Source organism: Pundamilia nyererei, unplaced genomic scaffold (genome assembly GCF_000239375.1).
Source record: "Pundamilia nyererei isolate P.nyererei 1_Seehausen unplaced genomic scaffold, PunNye1.0 scaffold00170, whole genome shotgun sequence".
Classification (NCBI taxonomy): Eukaryota; Metazoa; Chordata; class Actinopteri; order Cichliformes; family Cichlidae; genus Pundamilia; species Pundamilia nyererei.
This window is the reverse complement of record NW_005187571.1, coordinates 107,073-131,375: the sequence shown is the minus strand read 5'-3', so window position 1 is coordinate 131,375 and position 24,303 is coordinate 107,073. Positions and strand designations below refer to the sequence as shown.

Sequence of the window (24,303 nt, the reverse complement as noted above, 5' to 3'; positions counted from 1 at the left end):
TTGATATTGACACTCAGGTCAGCTGATTAAATCGATGATATATATATATTTATATATTTATATTTGGTGGTTTTTGTTTTTGTGTCTTTAAAGAAGTTTTCTTTATTCAAAGTTTCTTGTTGGGAATCAGATATAACACAGAGGATCTACGCCCTAATAAATACAAACTGGACAGGGGTCAGAGGTCAAAGGTTACGGGACTGAAGTGCAATGACCCCAGCACAGCAGGGACATTCAGTCCTTAGAAATGTAACCCATTCTGCAGTGTGGCCTTTCTGCTACTCGCCCAGCCCCCCACTGTGTCGGTGCATGGACAGCGAGAAGGAAAATCCAATTCAGGAAACATTTCTACTTCTGCAGCAGCACACGGATTAGAAATGTGACATATGGATAAAGAGGAATGAGGGAATTTCAAAAACAACACAATAGCAGTTACAAGATTAATGTATTTGGGCAGGAGATGATTTAATTTAAATGAATACGATGTAAAACAGTTTAGAAAGAGGCTAACTCGAGACTTTACTCCAGCGCTGATGCTGTGATCGTTCAGTAGGTACCACAATGCATTGACACCCCCCACCCCCTTCCCTCCAGAAAAAAAGAGATAAAAAAAAAAAAAAAGACATTTGACAAGAATGTCTCACGGTTTTAAATTTATGTGTCAACATATTTCACACATACACACCAGTTTTAACTGTGATAGTCTAACAGTCACCACGGATGGTTTCCAGTGCTTTTATTTACAGAAAAGTGACTAGACTTCATGTTACTGTACACTTTGATATTTTTCCCTTTTTATAAATACCCATAGGGTAATAGGTCCTCAGTAGCTTTGAGTGCATTATATAGAACACACAACCCTAGGTTAATGCGTCTTTACTAGCGATACAAAACAGAGAACAAAGTACCAATTGTAACATCGAAAATAAAGGATACACCATGTTACAAAGTTACAGAAAATACATACTATATATATATATTTATATATATGTGTGTGTTTGTGTGTGTGTCTGTGTGTGTATAGATATATAGTCACAGAAAAACAGCAAAAAGGCTTGCGACAGAATACACTTTTTTTTCTTTCTAAGTCACATTGTTCATCATTTTTTTTAAAAAAGTATCCAAGATGAAGAAACCTTAACACACCCATCAAGGTCTTTCTTGAGTTTGTATCGGTCACCTGTGATGTTAAGTATCCCAGGAGAACGTTAAGGCAGTGCAGTCCATCATTATCATCATCGAGCTACAGTGCAAGCATCTGCTGCAGAGGGCTCACGACAGGATACTGCTGAGCAACAAGAGGAGACTGAGATTGTACAGCTTAGAGCACGCAGAGCCGTCAGTCGCTGGACATCACTGACGGAGGGGCGGGCGGGTTGGTGGGACCGCGTGTGCGCCCGACCTCGTGGATGAGGGAAACTCTGGCAGAGGTGTACATTCCTTAAATCGAAGGCACAGCTTGGCAGCAGCATTGCACTCTCATAATGATTTTGCTGCAATCTTATTTTGTTTTTCTTCTGTCGACTGCTGAAGAAACTTTAATAAACCTCCCCACAAGTTGCAGCCAATCATTGGATGTGATTGATGTAATGCGTGTTTTAAAATTGTCAGAACATCCACGCCGTGATTCGTTTTACCTTACGCTGGCGCATTTTACTCTCCGTTCCCTTTTTTTTTTTTTTCATGCGCTTGATTGGAAAGTGTTCACAGCTCTCAGATTTAAGGCTATTTGGCCCAGCCGGTGGTGGCCTCCCCGTTGATGTAGGCAAAGCCGGGGAAATGTTGCGAGTGTTCGTACTCTGAGTTCCTGCGTGGGCCCAGAGGTGAGTACATATCCCCAGAGGTGGCATAGCGGGACGAATGCATAGGCGGGCTGGTGTAACAGCTGTTACCTGGTGACACATCTGGCCACCGGGGGGCAACAGGCGTGGGGTGCAACCGAGGAGTGCTGCCCATCAGGCACGGCTCCATTCGGGACATCTGGCTGTTGAGCTGGTACTGTGGAGAGGAAAAGGAGGGGGATAAGTTAAGTAGAAGATGGAGCAGTACTTCTATGGTGCTGTTCGGCTTTGACTGCTATTCAAAGTGCTTTTTTTCTAGTTAGTCACTCTTCGCTGGAACCATCAGGGGCAACTCAGGGTTTGGTATCTTGTCCAAGGCCCGAAGAAGACCACCAATCTTCTAACTGGTAAACTATATCAGTCATCCCCAAGTGATGGCGAGCTTTAGAGGAGCTGTTGCGTGGCTTTTATCTTTTTCCATCCTTTATGTTAGGATACCTGATCTAACTCTCTTCCTGACAGCAAGTCATTTAAATGCTGCCCTCTTTGCGCTGCCAGAGTGATACGAACCTTAAAATTCCCTTTTCCACAGGTCTCGTGGTCCTGAAAGGTGACCACGACCCGGCCGATATCTCATTTGATGCTGTATTAAGCATAAAATATTGGATTTGAACTGACCCTGCCGCTGGTAATTTCCTGTCATGGGAAATTGCTTCACAAGTTGTGGCACAGTGGTCAAAATAGAAAATTAAGCCACTTAAGAAAATGAGGGTTTCACCCAAAAAAGTGCTTTTTCTGTCTCCCTCCTTGTGTGTGCGTGCATGTGTGTGATCTGTTGCCTGTGGTGACTGACCTCAAACAGACCAAATCTGCCTGTTGACAAAAATATTTTGGACAGATGGGGATCCGGCAAAGTTTTCAGACCGTTTCAGCTCCATGTCCAACCTCTCGCAGTGACAAAGTGCAGGCATTGTGCCCTATTTAAGCTCAGACGGGGCTAAAAAAAAAAAAAAGTGGAAGTAGACCCTTTCCCCTTTTTTTAACTAAATATAAACACGACAGTCGAAGCCATTATGAGGGATCACGGCATGGAAAAAGACAGTCAGTGCAGAACAGGCGGCTCAGCTGCCTCTTGTTCACAAGCAGAAAAGAGACCATTGAATAACAATATTTTAATAAACGCCCCCTTGCCCTGCTCCGTGGCCACTGGCTCAGACAGATGAAGAGACTATTGAGAGCTGGAAAGAGAAGTAACAGAGCAAGGCCCCCTCTTGGCCCCGGCCGAGCCACCTTTCACTGTCTGCTTCCGCTGTGTGGAGAGGGTGATTCAGGGACTTTTAGAAACACTGCGAGCGCTGAGGCCCAGCTGATCTCCTCCCTCTATAAAGGCAGCAGAGGCTGGAGGACCCTTGACAGGAAATTGCCACCAAAAGAGTAAAACTCACTCGGTAACATCAGCGGCTCCATCTCATTCTAATAACCTTTCTTTTCTTTTTCTTTTCTTTTTCTTTTTTTAAATAGCATCATATTTAAATCTATTTATTCCCCTAAAAGGACAACTCAGTCAGTTCATCCTCACATTTAGTTTAGCAGATGCTACATATTTTTTAACACGTAGTATCAGCCTCATATAATGCATAAAGTTTAAGTAGCAGTTAGGCATCACACATTCACACAAGGTATTAAACCCCAGTATTTTCATACTGATACTTATGACTTACCTAGCTACTTACTTGAGTTACTTTATACAGTTTAAATCATAGTTTTACCTCCACGCTGTGAAAGTCTAAAAGTGTCCTATCACTGCATAGATGCAATCCAGGATTTCAGATCATCCAAACAGTCAGAGGGTTTTTTTTAATCTTTGGAATCTAACAAATGTCTTCCCAAGTGTTTCATTTATTTTCTTTCATTATTAAAACCTAATACTTTTATTATTTAGCATTTACAGGTCCTTAAATTAATATAAAACCCGAATAAACCAATTTGAATTAATGATCTGCTACCACACCCCATTCCTGAGCATCAGAGCCTGACCTGTGCAGATGTACGGTGGTAGGCGGAGTAGTGCAGTGGGGCTGGGATCGTCGGCTCGTGGGCCAAACTCGTGTACTGGCTCTGGATGGAGTGAGGATGCTGGTTGGCGTAACTGCCATAGTTGTAGCTACCAGTGTACCTAAAATGGAGTTAAACAGTCGAAATTTAATAAATATAATGAATCCAAAAAATAAATTGAGAATGTATTTTAATACTGCAATGATCGATAGTTTTGTAATCACCCATGCTCCTCCCTGTAGACTGGCATCCTGTGGGCAGAAGATGGAGGGGGTACGGGAGCGCTGCTCCTCATACAGGACAGCTGCTGCCCGGCCTCTGGAGCGGCTCCGCCTGCTGTTGTCACTGTGTATGTAAGGGACCAGGTATATGACTGAACAGCGCCTGGTAGACACATATATGGACACAGAGACAGACGCTTTGGCGCAGAGGAACTACGTTAAACTCTGCTTATTCTGGGCTTTTTGTACGCGAGTCCTGTCTCACCTGTCGTGGCAGGTACTCCGGTGTACTCCGGGGACACGGCTGCTGTGGGGGAGCTGGCCGAGGAGACGCCCACAGAGTGGACTGACCGAGCGGGAGAGTAGGATCCCGGAGACGGCGAGGCGGGGGCGGTTTCTGTCAGCGTAAATTCCTCCTCTCTCTCTGCTGAAGGTGTCGGGAGGAAACAGGCGGTTAGACAGTTTAATGCAAAGAGGGATGCTATGTTAAAGAGCCAGAACAAATCTGCAGTTAGACAACAAAGTCTTTTTGTGTGGCAGAAAACAGGCTCATTCTAAAAGATTCATCAATACAAGGTCACTGCAAACAAGTGTATACATTTTATTCTATAATATATAAGATTAAAAAAACATTTAAAATTGAGAGAAATGAACAGGAACACCTTACAACAGTGAATTCCTGGACAGGTAAGAATAAACTACCTCTGCTGGTGTTTCGGAGGCTTTTCTGGACAGTCACCACAACATTTAGGGCGCAAATCTCCCTGGGTACGCGCAAACGTATGTCTAAGGTTTCCAGGCAAAGCTATGTCAAAATTTCAAGTTCAACTTCTAGAGTCAAACTTGAGAATAAGTCAAAATTTTTGAGATAACAGATGGAAATTTTTACTTATGGATGATAACAATTTCTTTTTTTCCCCAGTTGTGAAAACAAGCTTCCTTATATTACTTGATAATAATGTTGAGTGTTGACTAACAAGTGTTAAATTAATTTATTCTCATTTGTTTAAAAAAAAGTATAATACATAATAAATGACCCAAAAGTGGCTCTCACATAAAACAAATCAATTAATCTGGAAGTTAAGAATAATAAATAAATAAAACAGTTCTTTTTCCATTTAACAGATATTCAACAGATTTTTTAAATTCAAGTTAATTGTATTTATGTAGAACATTTAAAAGAGTGTTTTCCAGGCAGGTGCATTTATATGCCATGTCTCCAATAGTAAAGTAAAAAAAAAATGACACTAATGACCAAAATATGAGAAATAAATCAAATAGTGTAAAATTAAACACCTGTAACTTAAACCTGATATTAGAAACAACAATAAAAAAATCATGAAAACGTTGGTTGGAGAGGATTTATGTGGGATGGCAGACTACTGCAGAGCCTGGGGACAAGAACAGCAAAGGCCCGACCTGGAGGGCTTTAAAACCAAATGAAAACCATTTAAAATCAACTCTGTGTTTCGGAGGTAGAAACTGAGCTAAAACAGGAGCGACGTGCTGTCTTTTATGTGCACCAACTGTGTTTTGAAGCATCTGCAATCGAGGAAAAGTGAAATTGGACGATCCTTTACAGAGGAAGTTGCAGAGGTGCATCACTGAGAGGTGATGTAGGTGTGGCATAAACTAAAACACCACTGATCTGATTGTTAAAAGTCAGAGATCTGTATATTAAAAACGTGCCAGAGGAAAGTAAGCCAACTTCAGCTTTTCTATCATTTAGCTGAAGGAAGATTTTTGCCATCAAGGGTTATGGATCATCCAATCACTCAGAGTTAAGTTCAGGGTTCTGGAAATGTCCACTGATGTAGTCACGTTACCAAACAGCTGTGCTGCTGGTTCCCACCTGCACCTACAGCTGGAGCGCTCACCTGTGCTGCCCTCGCCTTTCATGGCCCTCATGAGGTCGTTGGCTCTCTCCTGGCAGTGCAGGGACTCCAGCAGGTAAAGCACATAGTCGTCAAACATGAGGTGGATCAGGTGGAAGGAGCCTGCAGACGTATACAAGAAAGCACAATCAGACAGTAGAAGCGTTTATCTGGAGTTAGAGTGGCACAGTTCCAGTGAGTCGCTGAAACCAAACAAACATCTGTCCAGCATGTAACTGATTACAACCATTGAGATGATGACATCACATCCTGCAGGCATGACAGGAGGGCCGCTGTTATTAAAAAGGAGCGAGCGCGCTTGTTTCCGTGTACCGAGTCAGTGCCAGAAATATGTCAGCTGACCCCGGGGGTCGCACGAAAGATGAGCATGTGAGGGGGTGTCACAATTGTGTCATTGTGCCGGCCGCTTCTGCCGCCGCCGTGTGCATAATAAACACTTGTGGCCATTGAGGGGAGCCGGGTGTAACACTGACCGGTCATAAAATGGGAAAAGACAGGCAAACGCATCGGGGAGAGGGGAGGGGCGACCTTTGTTAATTAGCTGTTTGTGCACAGAGACCTGCTTTATCAAAACACTGCAACCAGCTGTGTCTTTGATATTCACAGACAGGGACAGAGGAGGGGAGAGAAAAGCCATTTTCTTTTCTTTAATTTTTACTGCTTGTCGCTTACCACAAACAGTAAGCTGTTAAAGCAGCAGCCATTTCACTCGTGCCTACTCTCTCCTCGTCTCAAAGTCGAAGCTAAGCAAGCAGAGGAATCATTAAATGAGCATTTAGCTCCAATTAAGAGACATTTCATCTCTTTATATCAGTTTGATTTGGCTCATATTAGCTTTTAAATGTGAAAATCATGAGCAAGTGAGGGAAACTCTAAACTTATACTTAAAAAACCCTCAAATTTCACTAAAGATATTATTAGCGGAGCTATTTTCAGCAGTTTACATGGATGACACAGTAAATAAAACGACTGTCAACGCTGTGTGTTTTCTGTTGCATGAAAAGCAGGAGGAGCTCACCGAAGCTGGGCGCGCTGTGCAGGGTCATATCCCGGATGACTCTGGTACCAAAACACGACCACATAAGCAGGAACTGCTGGGCCACCTTCTTCAGGCTCCCGGGCCTCTTCCCCGCCACCTAGAGAGAACATTTCCATGAGAAAAGAGGGGGGAAGGGTGGGGACGCCGGGGTAGAATTAACCTCCGGGTCCGTATTGGGGCTTAACCCTCAGGAACGAAAAACATGTCAACAAGTCAACTATTTAATTTGCCCCCGGGGACACGCCTTCCCATTGAACTATTGTCTGAGCAGTCCAAGACGTTGCCGGGGAGACGGAAATTTTACAAGGCAATATCTGGCACATAATGGACGCAAATGGGAAGCTTGAAGACATCATTAACTGGGAGGATCGCAACCTAAGTGACTCGGTTTAAGAGAGAGTTGCAGGGAAGAGAGGGAAGAGGGCTTTCAGCCACAGGTGTCTCAGTGAGGGGAGGATTATAAAAAAATATGCACTTTTCACCTGTGCAGCTTACACTGAAGTGTCTAAACAACCACACAAAAACAGGGGATAATGCCTGTTAGCTGTCTGACCTTGACGACGCAGCGATCCACCATCGAGTCCAGCCACTCGATGTAAGCCTCGATCGGCGACTGCTCCTCCAGCAGACGATCAAACTCCTGATACACTGTGAGAGAAGGGAGCGTTACATAGAACACAAACAGCACCTTCACCTTCACACAGCAGCTTCTACGTATGTGTGACCTCTGACCCCTTCCGGGCCAATGCAGAGGCGCGAGGGTGCAGGGAATTGGAGATGCTCCGCAGGGTGTTCGAGAGCAGATTGAACTTGTTTAACCTTTTGCTCTCCGTCATTAACGCTCTGACTCTGCCGGCCGTGGGAATGACCGTCCCTCGGCGAGTCGTTCACGTCATAGTAAAGTGCCCGTCCGGGTGAGTCAGGGCGACTTACAGTGGATAATAAGCTGCCTGTGCTCCTCCTGCGAGTCCTCCATGGTGTAAAGTGTCTGCTTGGTGATGCTGTTCAAGTCCACGTTCCTCCAGTCCTCTAGCATTTGAAAGGTGATGTCGGCGCTGTTTATCACAGTCCGCGATGCCTTGGGACAGATAAGTCAACAATATGACAAATCTAAGCATACCCACATCCCTTATCAGCTTTGTTCTTTCATATGGATTTTATTAAAAACATTCAGACCACGATAGGCACCTGACATAGATGGTTTAGTGATGTTTGCCGCTTTAGGATCTGCGAAAATCTCCTCGATACTGAAATACAAAAGGAGAAGAAAATACAATAAATCCCTGAGAAGTTACCCTATAAAATCCACACGTGCTTAAGAAGCAAACAATCACTTTGGCATATTTTATGCTTACGTTCAAATTTGATATTCCTCAGGTTTTCTGGAAGGTCATGAAGTGCTATTTTAAGCCACTCATCGAGCTGTTTGGCAAATTTTCGAATGACCTGAGTTAAACTGTGCAGATGAGGAGAAAATGAAGCACATTTAGTACCTGAGACAAAACACGTGATTTTATTTAATAAGGGTCACAACTAAAGAACTAATTAACTGTTAGAGCCATAAAAACGAAACATAAAGAGCGGACCATGAGTTCAAAACCATTTCGCAGCTCAGGATTGAGCACTGATCCTCAGTAAGACTGTTCAGTTTGTTTTTTCACAAAAGACTCAAATGTAATTTTTTCAGCACGTCTTTCTTGTTTTGTCTTCCAGATGAGACTTTACTTGAAACTTTGAAGCTTTAGAAAACGAGCCACCCCGCCTTTACACATCACGGTAAATAAATTAATTGTGTTTCCAAACAGCTGATAACTTTAAAACTGAAGATGTGCCTGCAAATCATCGGAGATGGAATGACGTGACCCTACAAGACACACACTGTAAAAGTGTAGCTGCATAAGCTGTGCACAAGATATTAAAACCACAAAAAGAGAGGTTAAATCAGGATATTACTGTGAACTCTGAGCTGCAGTAGAGGGACACTCTCACCTATCAGGCAGTGCTTGCAGGACGGTGGGCATCAGCACCCCTGAGATGGCCTTGTAGAGGATGGAGTCACAGACACCGACGATGTTCACCACCGTGGGGGAGCCGAGGACAGGAAGCATGTGGGGCGGCATGCCCTGCCAGAAGTGCAGCAGGAAGCTCTGGACCTGTGGCCGTTGCACACGACGTGATATTACAAACATACAAGCGGCAAACACCGAATGTGCTCAAACAGACTTTAAAGTGGTCATTTTAAACAGAAAAAGACTCGCCTCATCAAAGTTGGCCCGAATAACGGTGTCCAGTATCCTCTGACAGTGTGTTCTGTACATCATGATGAAGGTTGACACCTGTGGACAACAGCAGGGTATTAATCTAATTGCATAACAAACTTAATAGCTTTTTTTTCTCTTTGGGAAAAAAAAATGCTGCAAAAACAAGAAGATAAATCTTGAACAAAGCATGGGAGCCAATAAATAGATGTTACAGGCCTAGGCTTGAGCGGAGTAATATAAAACGAGCTTTAGAGATCAGCAAAACACAAACCATTTAAAATCATGGCCCCCCTTTAAAAGCCGGACAGCTAGTGCCTGTCCTTTTGTCCACAGCTAGATCTTATTATCTCCCCCAAAAGATTAAGAGTTAGAGAGGAGCCAGCATATAAATCCTCAAGGTCCTTCTCTAAACGCAAACCCACTGAAGCTCCCGGGGCAGATAAAAGAGCCAGAGGGGGCGCAGAGCTGGTGAGATGGCAAGCAACGGCGAAGGGAGGAGGGGGCTGAGGGGGGCGCTGGAAGGATGGACTTTTAAAACTCCTGTTTACCCTTTCTTCTGGCAGGCTGGCAGGCAAATTTAGGTCTTTGACATTTGGAAACTCTGGCAGGAGCGTCCCCAGTTTGGAGCGCGGTGAATACGCCACTGTCTGCTTCGTGGCCTCTTTCTTCCCCGTCTCGTTCACCCACGCCGCTCCCTTTTTGGAGTACATCACGTCATAATACTGGGAGGTCTCCTTCACTGCTATTCCATAGTAGTGATACCTGAGGAGCAGAGACGACGGACAGATCAATGGCAAGGACGTTTGAGGATCACTTGGCTGATATATAATAAAATAAAATATTGTTTGAAAATTATAATGTCTTTTTTAAAATATATGTTATTTGCAAAATAATAATAATAATAATAATACTAGTCAAAGTGTGATTTAATTTTTTTTTATTGATTAATTTTAATTTTGCTTTTTGAATACATGTCTTTTGTTTTTTTGTTTTTTAGGTGAATATTTCCAAAAGTACGTTATCAGAAAAGCAATAAGTTCTTTCATATTGCTTTTCAAAGACAATTTACAAATAAATATATCCTCTAATTAAAAAAAAGCATGTGAACGAATCATTACAGGTTGTTGTGTAGGAAGAACATGACAAAAAAATTATTTTTTAAAAAGGAAAACTACAGGAACATAAGATGTCAGCAAAGCACAAAATGCAGTCTAAACATGTGGTTTTTAAATGTTTTTAAGCTGAGGAACTGACTCAGCTTCTCTAACATAAAAACCCTGAAACATCTTACTTTGACTGCCCTCTTGTTCCCAGTCGTCTGGTAGTCAGTGCTGGAAACTGCTGCCTTATGATCTGTTTATTGTGAGAGAAATACTGTTAGCAAGTATAGATTCAAAATATTTATGTGTTTTTGTCTGTGTTGGATAAAACCAAAAGAAAAAGAAGAGATGGTGTAAAGAGGCGACATAAGGAAGCACCTCTATAGCAGGTGTGTGCATTTTACTTGTTATTATTGTACAATATGGCTTTACAGCACGCAGAAGTCAACAGAATACGCTGCACTTCATGTTTAGCTCTTGGTGAGAGAGTGTTTAATAAAGTTGGTCTTGTAGTCATATCCACAGGGAGCGCCGTGCAGAAGAAAAGCTTCCAGAGTCTATGTATTTATGACATCCATGGGTATTACTCCCCCTCCCTTACCCCCATATCTACAGCCTCCCTGCATCTTTCCACCCACCCATCCTGACTCCTTCTCTCCCTCTTTACCTTTTCCACTCCCTCCTTTCCACCTTTCCTCTCTCTTTCTCTTTCTCTTTCTCTCTTTTTTTTGTCCAAAGAGATTGGCTCCTCGGTCCAGCTCCTGGTGCAGAAACTTTAGCAAACAGTGTAGCTCTCCATTGTGTGGGATGAAAAAAGAGGCCAAGCTGTGAAGTTTCTGTCAGGCCCCGCTTGATAAATGAGCAGACAGGGAGGCAGTCCGGGCCCTCTCTCGTTTTTTTGTCCTGAATCAATGAAGCCTTCCTAAAGGACACCCCACACTGCTCCAGCCACTGATCTAACATTCCGCAACATCTCACCCTTCCAAATTTCCTTTAATTACACATTAATCCAGGCCCCTTCTCTTTTTCAATATCTTCCGACAGGAGCTGTGGAGGGGCGGGGGTAGGCCCGGGTTGGGGGTTGGGGCTGGAGTCCAGGGTACAGGGGATGGCTGGGGGTAGGAAGGCTGAGGAACTTCTTGGGGTTGTGGGAACAGACCAAAGCACATCTCCTTTGGCTCTAGATTATGTGTTCAGCGAGAGCTTTGCTTCACACTGAGTTTTGATCTGATATAACTTCAACACAGCCGCACAAAAACCGACCCAGGCGTGCAACGGCCCCAGCGTAACGCTCGCGGCTGACTGAGCAGAAGACCGCCTCGATTTGTGGTGCATCTGCAACATCAGCTATAAGTTTTAACTTCGTACCTGAATATTAAAAACACTAAAAACTAAAAGAAAGTAGTAATAATAGTGAAAAGGCATTTCACAAATTAAACACTCCTCCCAAGCTACAATAGATGTGACCGTTGACTCTCCACACTGTCTGATCTTCATCACTACTCAAGTTTGCATTTCACCTTTCCAAAGCTGGCTGCGTTCACAGGCTGCGTGTCGTGCTTTTCGCTGAAGTCTAGGTAATGCATATAGAGGGCACTTCGGGGGATGCACACACCTTCGGCTATCTCGTAGTTTTCTTCTAGCCTGTGAATAACAAAGGGGGAAATGTCAGGTGGACATTTGGAAGCTCGTGTATGGTTTTACGACGAACAGGGCGTTTAAAAATTACCGTGATCTGATATTAAACTGCACGATGTTAGAGTTTATGTTATTAAGAGGACAGATTAAAGCAGATATGCCATTAGGGTACCGCCTCAAATACAGTTCAAAGATGAGAAGAAAGAAGTAGGACACAATATAAATTAAAGAGCTACATCATGGTAATCATTATCTTACTTCCAGTGTAACAACACTGTAGCAGTGTTTATTATAAAGCAAACTGTCTGTTGCATCCCAGCAGAGCTAACTGTTTCACGGAACAGCCATGCATTGGGTTGTCATGCAAGACATGACAACGCATCAACAAAGACAACAGCTACTCCCTCGGGAGTTGCAACATCCATTTTTCCTGCAACCTCGTCTCACTAACAGCTGCAGTGGACAAATTCACATTAAAGCAGAACAGCTGTTTATCAGTGTTCCCAATACTGGACGTCATATTTCATCAATCTTTGATCGTCGACAATGAGCGCGTCATAATTTCTAAATGATTCACATTGAAATATTTGCCCTTATTTACACAAGCAGCATTTGTGCTCTTAACTGTTTGCCAACACAGGAGACATGAACACTTCTGATGTAATTAGCATTTCAGAGATGGTTTCAAGTATTCTGCCCCCAGTGGCTCAACAAAGCAATGACTTCAATACTTCAGCGTTGCTTTTCCAAACTCAAATATCTGAATGAGTCACTCATTTTTAAGAAATGCACATCACAACTCATGTGCATTTCTACATTTCATCCCTCATATTATTTGTGTAAATCTAACAACTTAAGAAAAGGTAATACGATAAATACAAAACGACCTAAAACTAAGCCTTGAGGTACACCAGCATCACAATTAGTAGTTTTTGTTTTCTGTTTGTAGTTCACCTTTTTTTAGTTCACTTTTATATTGCAGTGGAATTTTTCACAACCCCTGTATTATTCTCTTTAATCTAGAAAAGATTTTTAAATTAACCAATAAGATTAGCACTTAATTGCTAATCTTCTATGTGTTTACAGAGGACGCAGGAATTAAGCAAAAAGAGCGGTATCAATGTGGTATGAATGTCGGTAACAATGTCAGCCTGATTTTTTTTTCACGTTTGTAAAAACTGTCCCTAAGAAATCCTGTTTTTGGTGCAGCCGTCAAACAAATCGCTTAAATGTGATGTCTGTAACTCATTAACAACAATCAGAAGAAGAAAGCACTATTTCCACTTTGTATAAAAAAAACACCATTAAGACGCAACAGACTGATTAAGTACAAGTAAATTTGATCTTTCAAACGGTTGAACTACACGTTAAATCCTGAAACTGCTGCAATTACTTTTATTATTATTTACAGAACAAAAGTTTCATTATTAGCCTGAAACATTAATGTTTCCCATGGTTTTCCAAGCTTCTGAGACCTCATTTATTACTCCAAATAATTACCTCTTAAATGCACTTTAATGCTGGGTAATATGCCATACCGTACTGTATGTGTCTGGGTACTGCATGTAGACCTCTGCATTGGCTGATTGTCTGTTTCAGTGAAGCTGAGTAAGAACTAAGATAAATGTTCATTTACTTAGAAACTGTTTTTTGAATTGGATCCATTTTTACTGCTTTTCGGTAAAACAGCTACATTTAAGTCTTCTGACAATCAAACTGTGATCAGTCACGTGACCCAATATATTATTTTAGGTTAAAAAATTGTTCTTTAATTACAAATATACAAGCATAACTAATGCTGGACAGATTATTTACTCTTGATTCAACACCCTACCTACTTAGCTGCATAAGAACTATTTGCTGATAATTTCCTAATAGAGCATACAGTATATATTATAACATTTTTAGACTGATTTTCTTCTGTTTAAATCAACAATTTACTTATGACACAAAATAAAAAGAGACTCACTTTGAAAAGTAAAAAAAAAAGTTCATTATTATTACAGGATATTTGATGTATAAAATTATTCTCTTTTAATTCTCTAATTTTAAACAGACTTGTCACAATTGGAGTTGGTATTCCATGTATATATACATGATATGAATGAATTGTGGTGCATGTTGAGGCTGCAGGTGCAATTATTTGTTGCTGCCTAGCAGATATAAAGTAAATTTCCCTAAAATGTGCAGAGAAACTTATCATCTGTGTGTACGGGTGACATTTAAGACAATTTAAATTAACCAAATCAATCAAATTTACTGAAAATAATAACAGAATCTGCAGGATGAAGACAACACAGGATTAAAACAATGAAAAAAAGTGCTCTGATGTGCACATTATTTAATTTTTAAAAAGAATAAAACAGACTCTTTTGTGAGTGGTTGATTTAAAGGACTGGTTACATCAGTTTTACATTAATTTGAGAATATATTTAATATTTTAAATAGGCTGTTGTGTTTTGACATGTTGCAGCTTTTCTCTTTAAATGATAAAAGAAAACATTTTTTAATAACTTACCATTCCAGCGTAGCCGGTGTCGAATGTGGTTTCGAGGCTCTGTTATTTTCTTTTTCTTCATCTGGAATAAACAGCACACGTAGGGCTTAATTAAGTAATTACAGCAAAATGACAGAAGTGTGGCACAAACATACACTTATCATTTCTTCTCTGGCTAAATGACATTTTCTGAGGTTTAAAAGCTACGTGCAGACAGAGGATTCAGTGCAAGTACAGTCGGTCCTGCTTACGTTCATCATTGGACATGTTCCCCAGAGACGTGTGGCTGGAGTATCGCTTACTCTCACTCTCATTAAGGCATCTTTCAATCCAGCTCTCTATAAAAAAGACCAAAGATCAGCTCTTAGAAATGACTTTAAAAAATTAAAAAATGACAAATAAGTTTTAAAAAAATGTTTAGTTTACGTTTTCATTCAGTTTTGTTCTTTGTTTTTTAAATTAACTTTTAATTTAACTAAAGAAAACCCACATATTTAAAAATCCCTTTTTGTGAAGTGACTAATGTCATCCTGCAGTGGAACAGAGCCAAAGCTGTATTTGCATAAACACTGCAAATCACTGGCTATACAGGACACTTTAAATGTCGCTAATGTGACAGGGTGAGCTGACAACAATCGATTGTATGGGCAGCAGCGCAGCCCTGGCTCTATTTGACATGTTTTCACCAGGACGGCAGGAATCCAGCATTGTTCTCAGGAGACTACGAGCATACACACTTGCTTAAAAGAGCCTGTGCACATTACTGAAGCAGTCTGGGGGAATAGAAGCCATTGTCCTGTTTTAATTTCTACTTAGAAATAGCTCAACTGGTGTGGTTTCTGTGAGCGAGCAGCAGCAAAACACCAAGGCTTTCATATAGAAACAGCCGAGTAGAGTGGAAAAAAATCGAATTCTTCAACTATTTTTATGAGAGGCATTCACAAAATTCTTTTACTTTAATTCGGTGTAAAAATTGCTTCGATTTTAAGCTACAGCTTTTTCTCTACCAGGAAGTTTAGAGCTAAACTGCATGTCGTAAACAGAGAATCTGAATTATAAGCATAAAAACTAAGATGTGATCAGGAAAAAGTCACCGACATATTTATGCAAAACTAAACCAAACTTTTAGGCTCTGCAACAAATGGAAATCCCTCCACATTAAAGTTATTGAATCTTTTTTCATTTGCAAGTGACAACATTCACAGCACCAGCTGCTGGCGCTGTCTGAGCACGGCATCGAGGAAGATAATAAAAACTTTTAAAAGTTAAGATTCGATGAAGAGTGGATACTTCAATCTTCAGCACGTCCTGTCTAGAAAAAAAAAAAAAAGAGTGACTGCTCTTAAAATCCTGTCTAGAAAAAAAAACAACTAAAAACTCCAGCGGAGAAAGATTTTTTGGTACGTAAATATTTATAGCTTACTCTTTAACAGTGTTCTAACACTGTAGCACTGACAGATGGTAAATAGCATCACACAGAAATTACATCATTTCCAGGTCCTCATCGTGTCTCATCAGTTCCCGTCTGCAGTGGCTTCTTTCTCTAGCTTAAAAAAAAAACCCTGGAAATGAAAAAGAGAATCTTCTGAAGTGGAGCTAATTCTCCACAGAGGCTCGGATCTCAAGCTTCATTTGCCACAAGAACAGATAAGTTGGGGATCTAAATAATTGGATTAAATTTGATCAACAAGTGAAAATGGATGTTCACTCATTTATGAGCACACATTTGGGACTAAACTGCATCATCCTGAAAACTATGCTAAATGACAATTAAGGACTCACATAAAAAAAACTAAATTGCCTGAAAGTGTGTATAATTAGATTTGTCATTAACGTTGCAGAGAGGACTCAGTTTTACCATAAGAAACTCAGTTTCTTACCATAAGAAAATTAATTTGGTGATAAATTCTTAGTAAAAACCTGTTTCAAAGCTGAAAAAATGTCTTGCTTTAGCAGTTTTGTACCTAGTAAATAACCTTTTTAAAAAGCAGGTGCACTGTGATGTACACTTGTGTTTTTAAATGCTGCTCTCATAATTACAAGTTCTCTAGTTTGACTTTAAAAAATAACAGCAAGAAACCAATTGTGGAGACTGAAGGTCCATTTCCTGCTTTTCTCTAATCAAGTGTCTCCTGCATCTTCCCGTAAGCGAGTGTGACCGAAAACACTCCCTCGTAAGTAATTTCAGAAATTTAAAAAGCTAATGAGCATCCGGACAGTTCACCCGAATGCCTGCAGAGAAAGTTCCAGACTTGCATAAGCGCAGCAGAAAACTCATACAATGTGAATAGAAGCTGGGTTTCCTCAACATATCCAAGGCAGGCAGAGTTTAACAGGACTGACCTGTGGAATCCATGTCAGGCTCCTCCAGCAGCCCGCAATGCATCCTCTTCCCATCAACGACACTGACTCCTCCAAGAAAATGGCTTAGCGCACGTTTCTCCCTCCTCAGTGGCTCTCCCCTCGTCTAGCTCTGTGTTTCCGTGACCGCTGCCCGTCACAGGAGATGTTGAGGATCTGAGGTTCGCCCAAGAGAGGGGTGGTGTTGGCGGAGGAGAGGAGGGGAGGTGGGAATGAGGGTGGAAAGGAAGGGGGTGAGGGTGTGGGGCGGGGGGGTAGAGACTCCAGAAATCCAGCGGGGGGAAAGCCAGACCCGTCAAAATGTTTGCTGATGTTTCATGGGAAAGGGGCTGATTTTATAGGAGCCCTGATGGGGACATGTCATTGATAGGCTTGGAAGGCTGATGAATGGCCCCAAGTCAGATGGGGATGTGGCAAGGCTCACTGGAAGTCTTTTGTGGGGCTGTTTTGAATAAGAAAAGCTCCCTCCCAACGAAAAAAAAAAGAGAAAAAAAAAAAAAGAGGCTTAGATCTACGCAGTCCTAACACTGTGGCCTCCCCGTCTTCCATTATGGCATTTAATACGTTTTTATACACCCCCGAGCTCCGAATAAACATACATCTCTACACAACCACCACTCTTGCCTTTCCTTCTGGTTTTAACTCCCACTTCACATCCCTCACACACTTGTTGCCTGCATTTGTGCTGCTCCTCACTCCTCATTCAAACCCCCCAAAGCACTATTGTGGTAACTTTTCCAGAGCTGCGGCGCAACACACATCCATACATGATGAAACTGCACCAGTGTGAATGTTTTGGTGGAGTTCTCACCTCTTTTTTTTTTTTGCAACCTTATTTTTGGTATGCCTCTGAGAAGAGGGAACGGTCACAAAGGGGGGGAAGTAAAAGTGCAAAACCCGAGGCTGGGAGGGCTCTGATGGAGTGCCTGAGAGCTGGAGAAGGGAAAGCTGTGATTAGAATATGAATGGAACCGCAGGAGAGGGGGAGAGGAGAGGGGAAAGAAGAGGGGAGAGGAGAAAGGCGGATTATGGCTGAATTACTCACCACACCATGGAGCGCAAAGAAGGACTTTCACTCGCAGTGCGCAGGCGTGGACACCACTGCTGACACTCAGCGACGCACAGGACAGGGTGACGGACACAGGGCCACGCTTAGTTAGGACAGGGGTGAGCATCAAATCGGGCTCAAACAGGAAGGAAAGAGCTGCTGGATTGGGTGAAAGGTCAGGGAAATCTCATTTTTGACTCAACTCTCAAAGCTCTAGATGCTGGCCACGCAAAGTCAGGACTTCAGAGGAGGACCTAATTAATTTCAGCCTAATTTCAATGGCTCTCACTCATTTTTTCCCAGCCTAGTGACTGTTATCTGCTTATTAGTGCCTCGTAAAATAGGACAGGTGCAGCCACTAAAAAGAGCCCTTTTCCACCAATCCCATTCTCACACACTCTGCCCGCACAAACGGATGTGCTCTGCTTTGTTTAGTGAAAAGGCCCCAATAGAGTTGTGTGTGCACGTGGGAGTAGGGGGTATGTGGTTACGCCACATACGACAAGTTGGTGGCATTAGGGCTTCACTTTAAAGAGGAAATCATATGACTTAAAGCTGCTCTCTCCCTGGTAACGTCAACAAAGCTGCTGCATCGAGCATCCAGCTGTCCACTCGTATTGAATTCAAACAGGAGACATCCTGCTCTCTCTACCGAGAGACTTCAGTCACTCGTGTTTTTGATTGTGATCAAACAAAATTAATCTTCCAAAAATCAGTTAAAAATGTAAAAAAAATTAACTGTACACTGCTGATTATATATAATAATAAAAAGATACTTATTGTTCCATGAGATGAATTCTAGAACATTTGAATGCTTATTTTCTGTGCGTGTATCAGCTGCATAAAGATGCACTGATATCAGAGCACAAACTATTTGCTCTTTCTACGAAAAGGCTTTAAATCATCAGGATTTCTGCATTGATAACTATAAAACTGTGCTCTGATTCTCATTTATACGTTTAACTAACACAAGCATCAGCTGATGCTTTGTGAGTAATCACTATTCACACCTGTAAATTCTAAAAGGTTAATACATGTCTTAAAATTGTACTTTAACTCCTTCCCAAATAAAAAAAAGACTTGACAACACACCTCAGTATAAATGCACAAAGTGTTAAATGCACACTATTTTGTTTTCATTACTTCTTGGGTTAAATTCATAACGAAAACATTATTTACAGTGATGCAGTGCATTCACTTTTATTTCAGGCATCTCTCTGTTTTATTACAGATTCTTTATGATTTGACAGGACGGTGGTCACCACTTGCAGAAAACAGCTCTTTCTTTATCTTTAAAGCAACACTAGGTAAGGGTGTTTGTGTATAGTATAACATGTTACTGACGTTGTATTTTTTGTTGTTGCATTTTTAATGTGTTTTGAGTTTGCATGGCCGCCACCTGGGCAGGTAATTCTCAGACTCAGTACGATTCCCACAGAGCAACTTTATAATAACATTATTATTATTACTTTGAATTTTCTAAGGAGTTTTTAAATTGTGTTTTTCATTTTAATCCAGTTTAGTTTGATTTCGTTTCCTGAGCGGGTTTGCTCATTTCAGTTCAGATTTTATTGTTTACAACTAAAAATAAGCAGTTATTAAAAATTATTTTCAGGGTAGTTTTTGTCCTAAGTATCGTATTTATGACATATACCAGAGGTAAGATTTACGGAAAAAAAGTCTCACAGTGTTGTAGACATCTGAAGCCTCATTAAATACATCCATCAAAGCCTCATCAGACAAGCTGTGAGAATAAATCGCACAAAACTAACATATACAAAATTGTCATCTAAATTTGTTGTTTTGGTGTGTTTTTTTCAGTTAATCTCCTAATTTCACAACATTGTTTCATTAAAGTTTTGAAAAACAAATAACTAAGTTTTTTATTTTAGGTAACCAAAATGTTTTCACATCTAGTTTTAGTTAATTCCTAGTTAATTATTTTAAAGTTAAGGCAGGTTAAAGCATAACACAGCAGAATTTGTTAATTCAGGTAATAAAAAACAATGACATCCCATGGCCCCCTTACACACACACATCATGTGTTCACGGTGCAGGTGTAAAGTTGCAGTCACAGTAATTCAGCATTAGAGAAGTAATGCTTTTTTACGTGTTGGGTCAAATACTTTTCAAACGGCTCAGCAAATATCAGAAAACACAGAAACTGTTTCTGAACTAAACTGGTGTCAAGAAATGTAGAGAAAGACTCGAGAAAGAAGTTAGCACAAAGGGGACGACTGCTGATATTTTATACACTAGAAAACTAAATCTCAAATGTACTGTCCTATTATTTCGTATATTTATCTGATAGTGGATCTATACATGATGTGCTTTTGAATGATATCTTTGAGAAAGACCTTGAAAAACAAATGCGTGTGCTAATTTCATGTTATTCAAAGGTTGCATGAAAACGCTGGGGCAGGTTACACTGGTTAATTTGCAGTAAGTGACAAAGTTTACAGCCATACAGGACACTGTTCGTGGGTAACAAAGATCAGTTTATATTTAAGGTGACGATACTGATTAGATTCACTCACTTAATTCTACCATTTAGCTTTATAGCGTCCGTTGGATATCTGGCATGTAGCTGCACGCACCTGCTTTTATCTTTTTGAATTTAAGTGATTAAATCAGCAGTGAAGAGTGAATCTACTGAAAAGAAGTTATTATGGGACCTCTTTGACTCTAGGGTATGTTTTCTTCACACTGCACTGCTACAGCCGATCTCAAAGTTTCCAGCTTCAAAATCCTACTTAATATTTATTAGACAGGAGAAAAGCAGACAGAAAAAAAAAGTGGGGAAATTTGACCCAGGTCAGGATGTTCAAAAGATCTTGCGGTCAAAACATGTTTCAGGACAAACAATTTAAAGTTGGTGACATCCTGGAGATTTTGCCCTCAAAGGGCAACCTTTTGATATTTGTAATGAAAGAAGTCAAAGTTTAACAAAAAACATCAACTTATTTATTATGTACACAAACAGAGAAAAAAGAAACATAAAAAAAAAGAAACAGGAAAAAAAGTTTTCAGATTTTAAACAACAACAAAAATAGTCCTGTTTCAGCTTCTTTCTGCTTGTTTGTCGCTCGATCAAACATTCACAAATCAACTTATAACTCTTGCTCTAAACCTGTGACTCACACGTCCCGTCTCTGTCCTGCTCACTCGTTGTAGCGCGACAGCTTGAGTCGAGGGATGATATTCATGGACTGCAGCTCCTGGAAGAGGAGTTTGCAGGCGTAGGGGATACGCAGGGAGGAGACGTGGCAGGACGACTTACAGTAATGACACCTGAAACACGGAAACAGAACAGACGTTTATGGACCACCCGGATTACACAGCTACCAAGCTTTTTTAGTCACTGTGTAAACTAAAATATTTCCCCTTCTTTCAGTTCGTATCAATGTGCACCAGATCTTGTGATGCCCCCTAACATGTTTCACCAGCAGAAACAGCTTACCACCCAGAGTATCCCAACAGCCCGCACTGCCCACACACGTCCACCTCGAAAGCGTCGCTGGAAATCATGAGGCGCTCCAGGAGCAACATGCTCGCTCCGTAGCCGATCAGACAGTCACGTTCCATCTCACCCAAACGCAGACCTCCATCTCTGGAGCGACCCTCCGTGGGCTGCCTGTTATCAGGACAGTTGGATACGGAGAATTTAATTCAACACTTATAGGCACTAATCGAATCTCAACGTCACCACAGATGAGAAACTACCTGGTGAGAACGGCTCTGGGGCCTCGGGCTCTGGCGTGCATCTTGTCAAGAACCATGTGCTTCAGTTTCTGGTAATACACAGGTCCAAAGTAGATATAAGCCTCCAGAGGTTCTCTGAGGGAAAAGCAGGGGTCAGGAATTGTGTGCACATCAGGCTAACACATACATTACATAAGCATATAAAATCTATCATTTTTTGTAATGAAATAGTGGATAAGCAGAGCATGAGATGATTCCAACAAAAATCTGCCTTCTTTTTGGACTGCTGGTCCATAAATTTGAATAAAGAAATACTAACAATGAAAGATTTGTACACGTGATCCTTGCCTTCAGACGGCAGATTTTACACAGAAATTAAATGTACTGTTTATATACAGCTGGTGCCGGATGGACAGGCACTAACGAGGCCACTATGACAATATGCAATTTCTGCATAATGAAAACATTCAAGCTACTGTTTAACTCATTCACTGCCATTGACGTCAATGGGAGGGGCTAGAATACAACCTCGGGCAGCTTGTCAGTGAATATCAGACTGCTTGAAATGTATTTTTCACAAAAAGCTCGTTTTCTCCCTTTTTTTGGTCAAAACAGGCATTTTTGGTGGAACCCACCTCTCTTCTACAGCTGATTACTAAAGAATGGCAAATGGTAGAAACAAGCTTTTTTTTTTGGATGAAAGAAGAGAGTCTGTTCTTCATTTTGGTAGGTTCAGCATTTATATGATCATAACACACAGTTTTCTGTGGCTCTTCAAAAATGAGTAAAAATGCTCAAAAACCCTGGCAGTGAATGAGTTAAGAACTAATATTGTGGTGAGAAAATGTTAACATCACTCTGAGAAATTTTTCACAGCATTAAGAGAAATAAGACTTGTAAACAGTCATGAGTAGCAATGCAAACACTTGTGTAGCAGCATTGTGTTGTGTGTGGCTATTAACCTAAAACATCCTCTATTAATTACCCAGTGATGCCTGAAGTGACGTAGTCTTTGCCCTGGTAGTTGTATCCATAACGGATGAGATCCTCACACACATCCTTCACCTTGCTGCCTCCGAAGGCTGTGCCATAGTGGAAGCGCCCATCCAGGACCCCCGCCTTCCCAGCCAGGAGTTCAATCAACTTTCCCACCTGACGAAGTTCAGGAAAAGAACAGCAGCTCTGTTCATTACACAAATCTTTTTGTGCTTTACATCCTCTCCTGGCACTAAATGTGTATATTAAGGGTGAGATTAGATTACACATGTACTCCTCAGGGTTGGTGACAGCAGTCCAAGGATGGCTGAGTTCAACAATTCCACTAAGATCGCACTCAGAGGACCCCTGACCCCGACACACAAAGGGAAACACCTACTCTCATATCACTCCCAGGCCACAGAAACATCCTCTGGAGCCAAGCATTTCTGAGCCTTTTCCATGGAAACCAGAGTGAGCAGCAGTAAAGATCATTCAGGTTTTTACAGTGTATGAAACCGAGCCAAGTCTCATGTCATTCACATTCATCACCATCCTATAGTTCACATGTACTGGCCACGTTTTATAAAACTTCCACACACACCGCTACAGGCGGTGGCCTCACTGGCAGCTGTCTCCGCAGCAACAAATATCTGTTTGTGAACAGTGAGATTGCTGCTTAACGGCGTCAATGGACGTGTGCTCTGGAAGCCAATGATAACCCAGAGAGAAGAGGAGTGGGGATAATGAGGGTTTTGTCTCAGGAGAGCCGGCACAAACCTATAAAGAGCGACAGCCACAGCATCCTACGTGACTCAGACTCCAGTCGTAGCAAAAAGAACAAAAACAAAAAAAACAACAACCCACAAATAAAAACCAGAAGCACGTCCTCAAATTAGACGGCAAATAACCAGCTTTTCACCAAGAGAAAAGAAAACTTAACCTCCCTGACAAATGTTACAACATCGGAGCAGAAATGACAAAGCCAGTGATGAATTAATAGCCCTAAAAATACCATGAATAATATATTATAAGTTCTAGCTCCAGCGAATGGGTTGATCATTAATGATTGGATCTTCCAAGATGTTTAAAGGTATCACTTTTTTGCCTTTGGGGTCTTTTAAAACTTTTGAGAAAATAATCGTTTAATCAACCGTTTAGCAAACGTTTCGTTATCTGCAGATTATATTTCATACCGTTTTTTGACATTATGGTTGTTTACTGTTTAATTTTTTAAATTTCTTCCCCTTTGGTTTATTTCTGAACAAAACAATGGAAACAATGCAAAAAATACTTGGCATATGAATCAACAGAGAAAAATGTTGCAGAATTTGAGTTTCCACAGCTGTGAAGTGTCGCACCGTCATTCTGGAGGGATATCCATGAGGGTTCATGATGATATCTGGACAGATCCCTGTGTCACAGAACGGCATGTCCTCCTGTGGGACGATGAGGCCACAAACACCTGAAACACACAAACACACACACAAAAAACATTAATGCACACATATGGCAAAGAGAAAACCAATCAGCTTCCCACATGTGAGGATCCGAGGCTGTACTTTAACTTTACAGCAGTGTTAACTAGGGATGGGTATCGTTTAGGTTTTATCCGATACCGGTGCCAAATCGGTACTTTTGAAACGGTGCCAGTGCTCAAACGGTGCTCAAACCGGTGCTTAAAGAATGGAGAACACAAAATTGGTCCAAAAACCTCTCATGTTCAGCTG

General features: G+C 41.3%; 2 protein-coding genes across 4 annotated transcripts in view; both read right to left on the bottom strand.

Moving 5' to 3' along the window:
- Nucleotides 1-1,082: 1,082 nt before the first annotated feature.
- Nucleotides 1,083-19,362, bottom strand: rfx4 (regulatory factor X, 4). 3 transcript variants are annotated; one of them, XM_005745917.1, is made up of 19 exons: nt 17,894-19,361; nt 16,831-17,781; nt 14,739-14,825; nt 14,509-14,569; nt 11,873-11,996; nt 10,544-10,605; nt 9,801-10,014; nt 9,250-9,327; nt 8,981-9,144; nt 8,347-8,447; nt 8,180-8,238; nt 7,925-8,069; nt 7,545-7,639; nt 6,971-7,088; nt 5,935-6,054; nt 4,323-4,484; nt 4,061-4,220; nt 3,819-3,957; nt 1,083-1,998 (listed from the first exon to the last, which is right to left on the bottom strand). In XM_005745917.1, exons 2-19 carry the CDS (start codon nt 16,871-16,873, stop codon nt 1,726-1,728), a joined length of 2,205 nt encoding a protein of 734 aa, XP_005745974.1. In that variant the 5' UTR covers nt 16,874-17,781; nt 17,894-19,361; the 3' UTR covers nt 1,083-1,725. The 3 variants fall into 3 exon arrangements, with proteins under 3 accessions (XP_005745974.1, XP_005745975.1, XP_005745976.1); XM_005745918.1 differs by having other exon boundaries at nt 4,323-4,481; nt 16,831-19,362; XM_005745919.1 differs by having other exon boundaries at nt 4,061-4,181; nt 16,831-19,361.
- A 1,565-nt stretch (nt 19,363-20,927) lies between these two features.
- The window catches only part of polr3b (polymerase (RNA) III (DNA directed) polypeptide B), a 27,082-nt gene continuing 23,706 nt past the window's right edge, over nt 20,928-24,303 (bottom strand). Inside the window, exons 24-28 of the mRNA XM_005745915.1 lie at nt 23,935-24,038; nt 22,584-22,750; nt 21,620-21,733; nt 21,357-21,530; nt 20,928-21,187 (exon numbers count right to left, since the gene is read on the bottom strand). Coding sequence (XP_005745972.1) covers nt 21,058-21,187; nt 21,357-21,530; nt 21,620-21,733; nt 22,584-22,750; nt 23,935-24,038 — 689 coding nt within the window. The 3' untranslated portion in view covers nt 20,928-21,057. The remainder of the gene's footprint in view (nt 21,188-21,356; nt 21,531-21,619; nt 21,734-22,583; nt 22,751-23,934; nt 24,039-24,303) is intronic.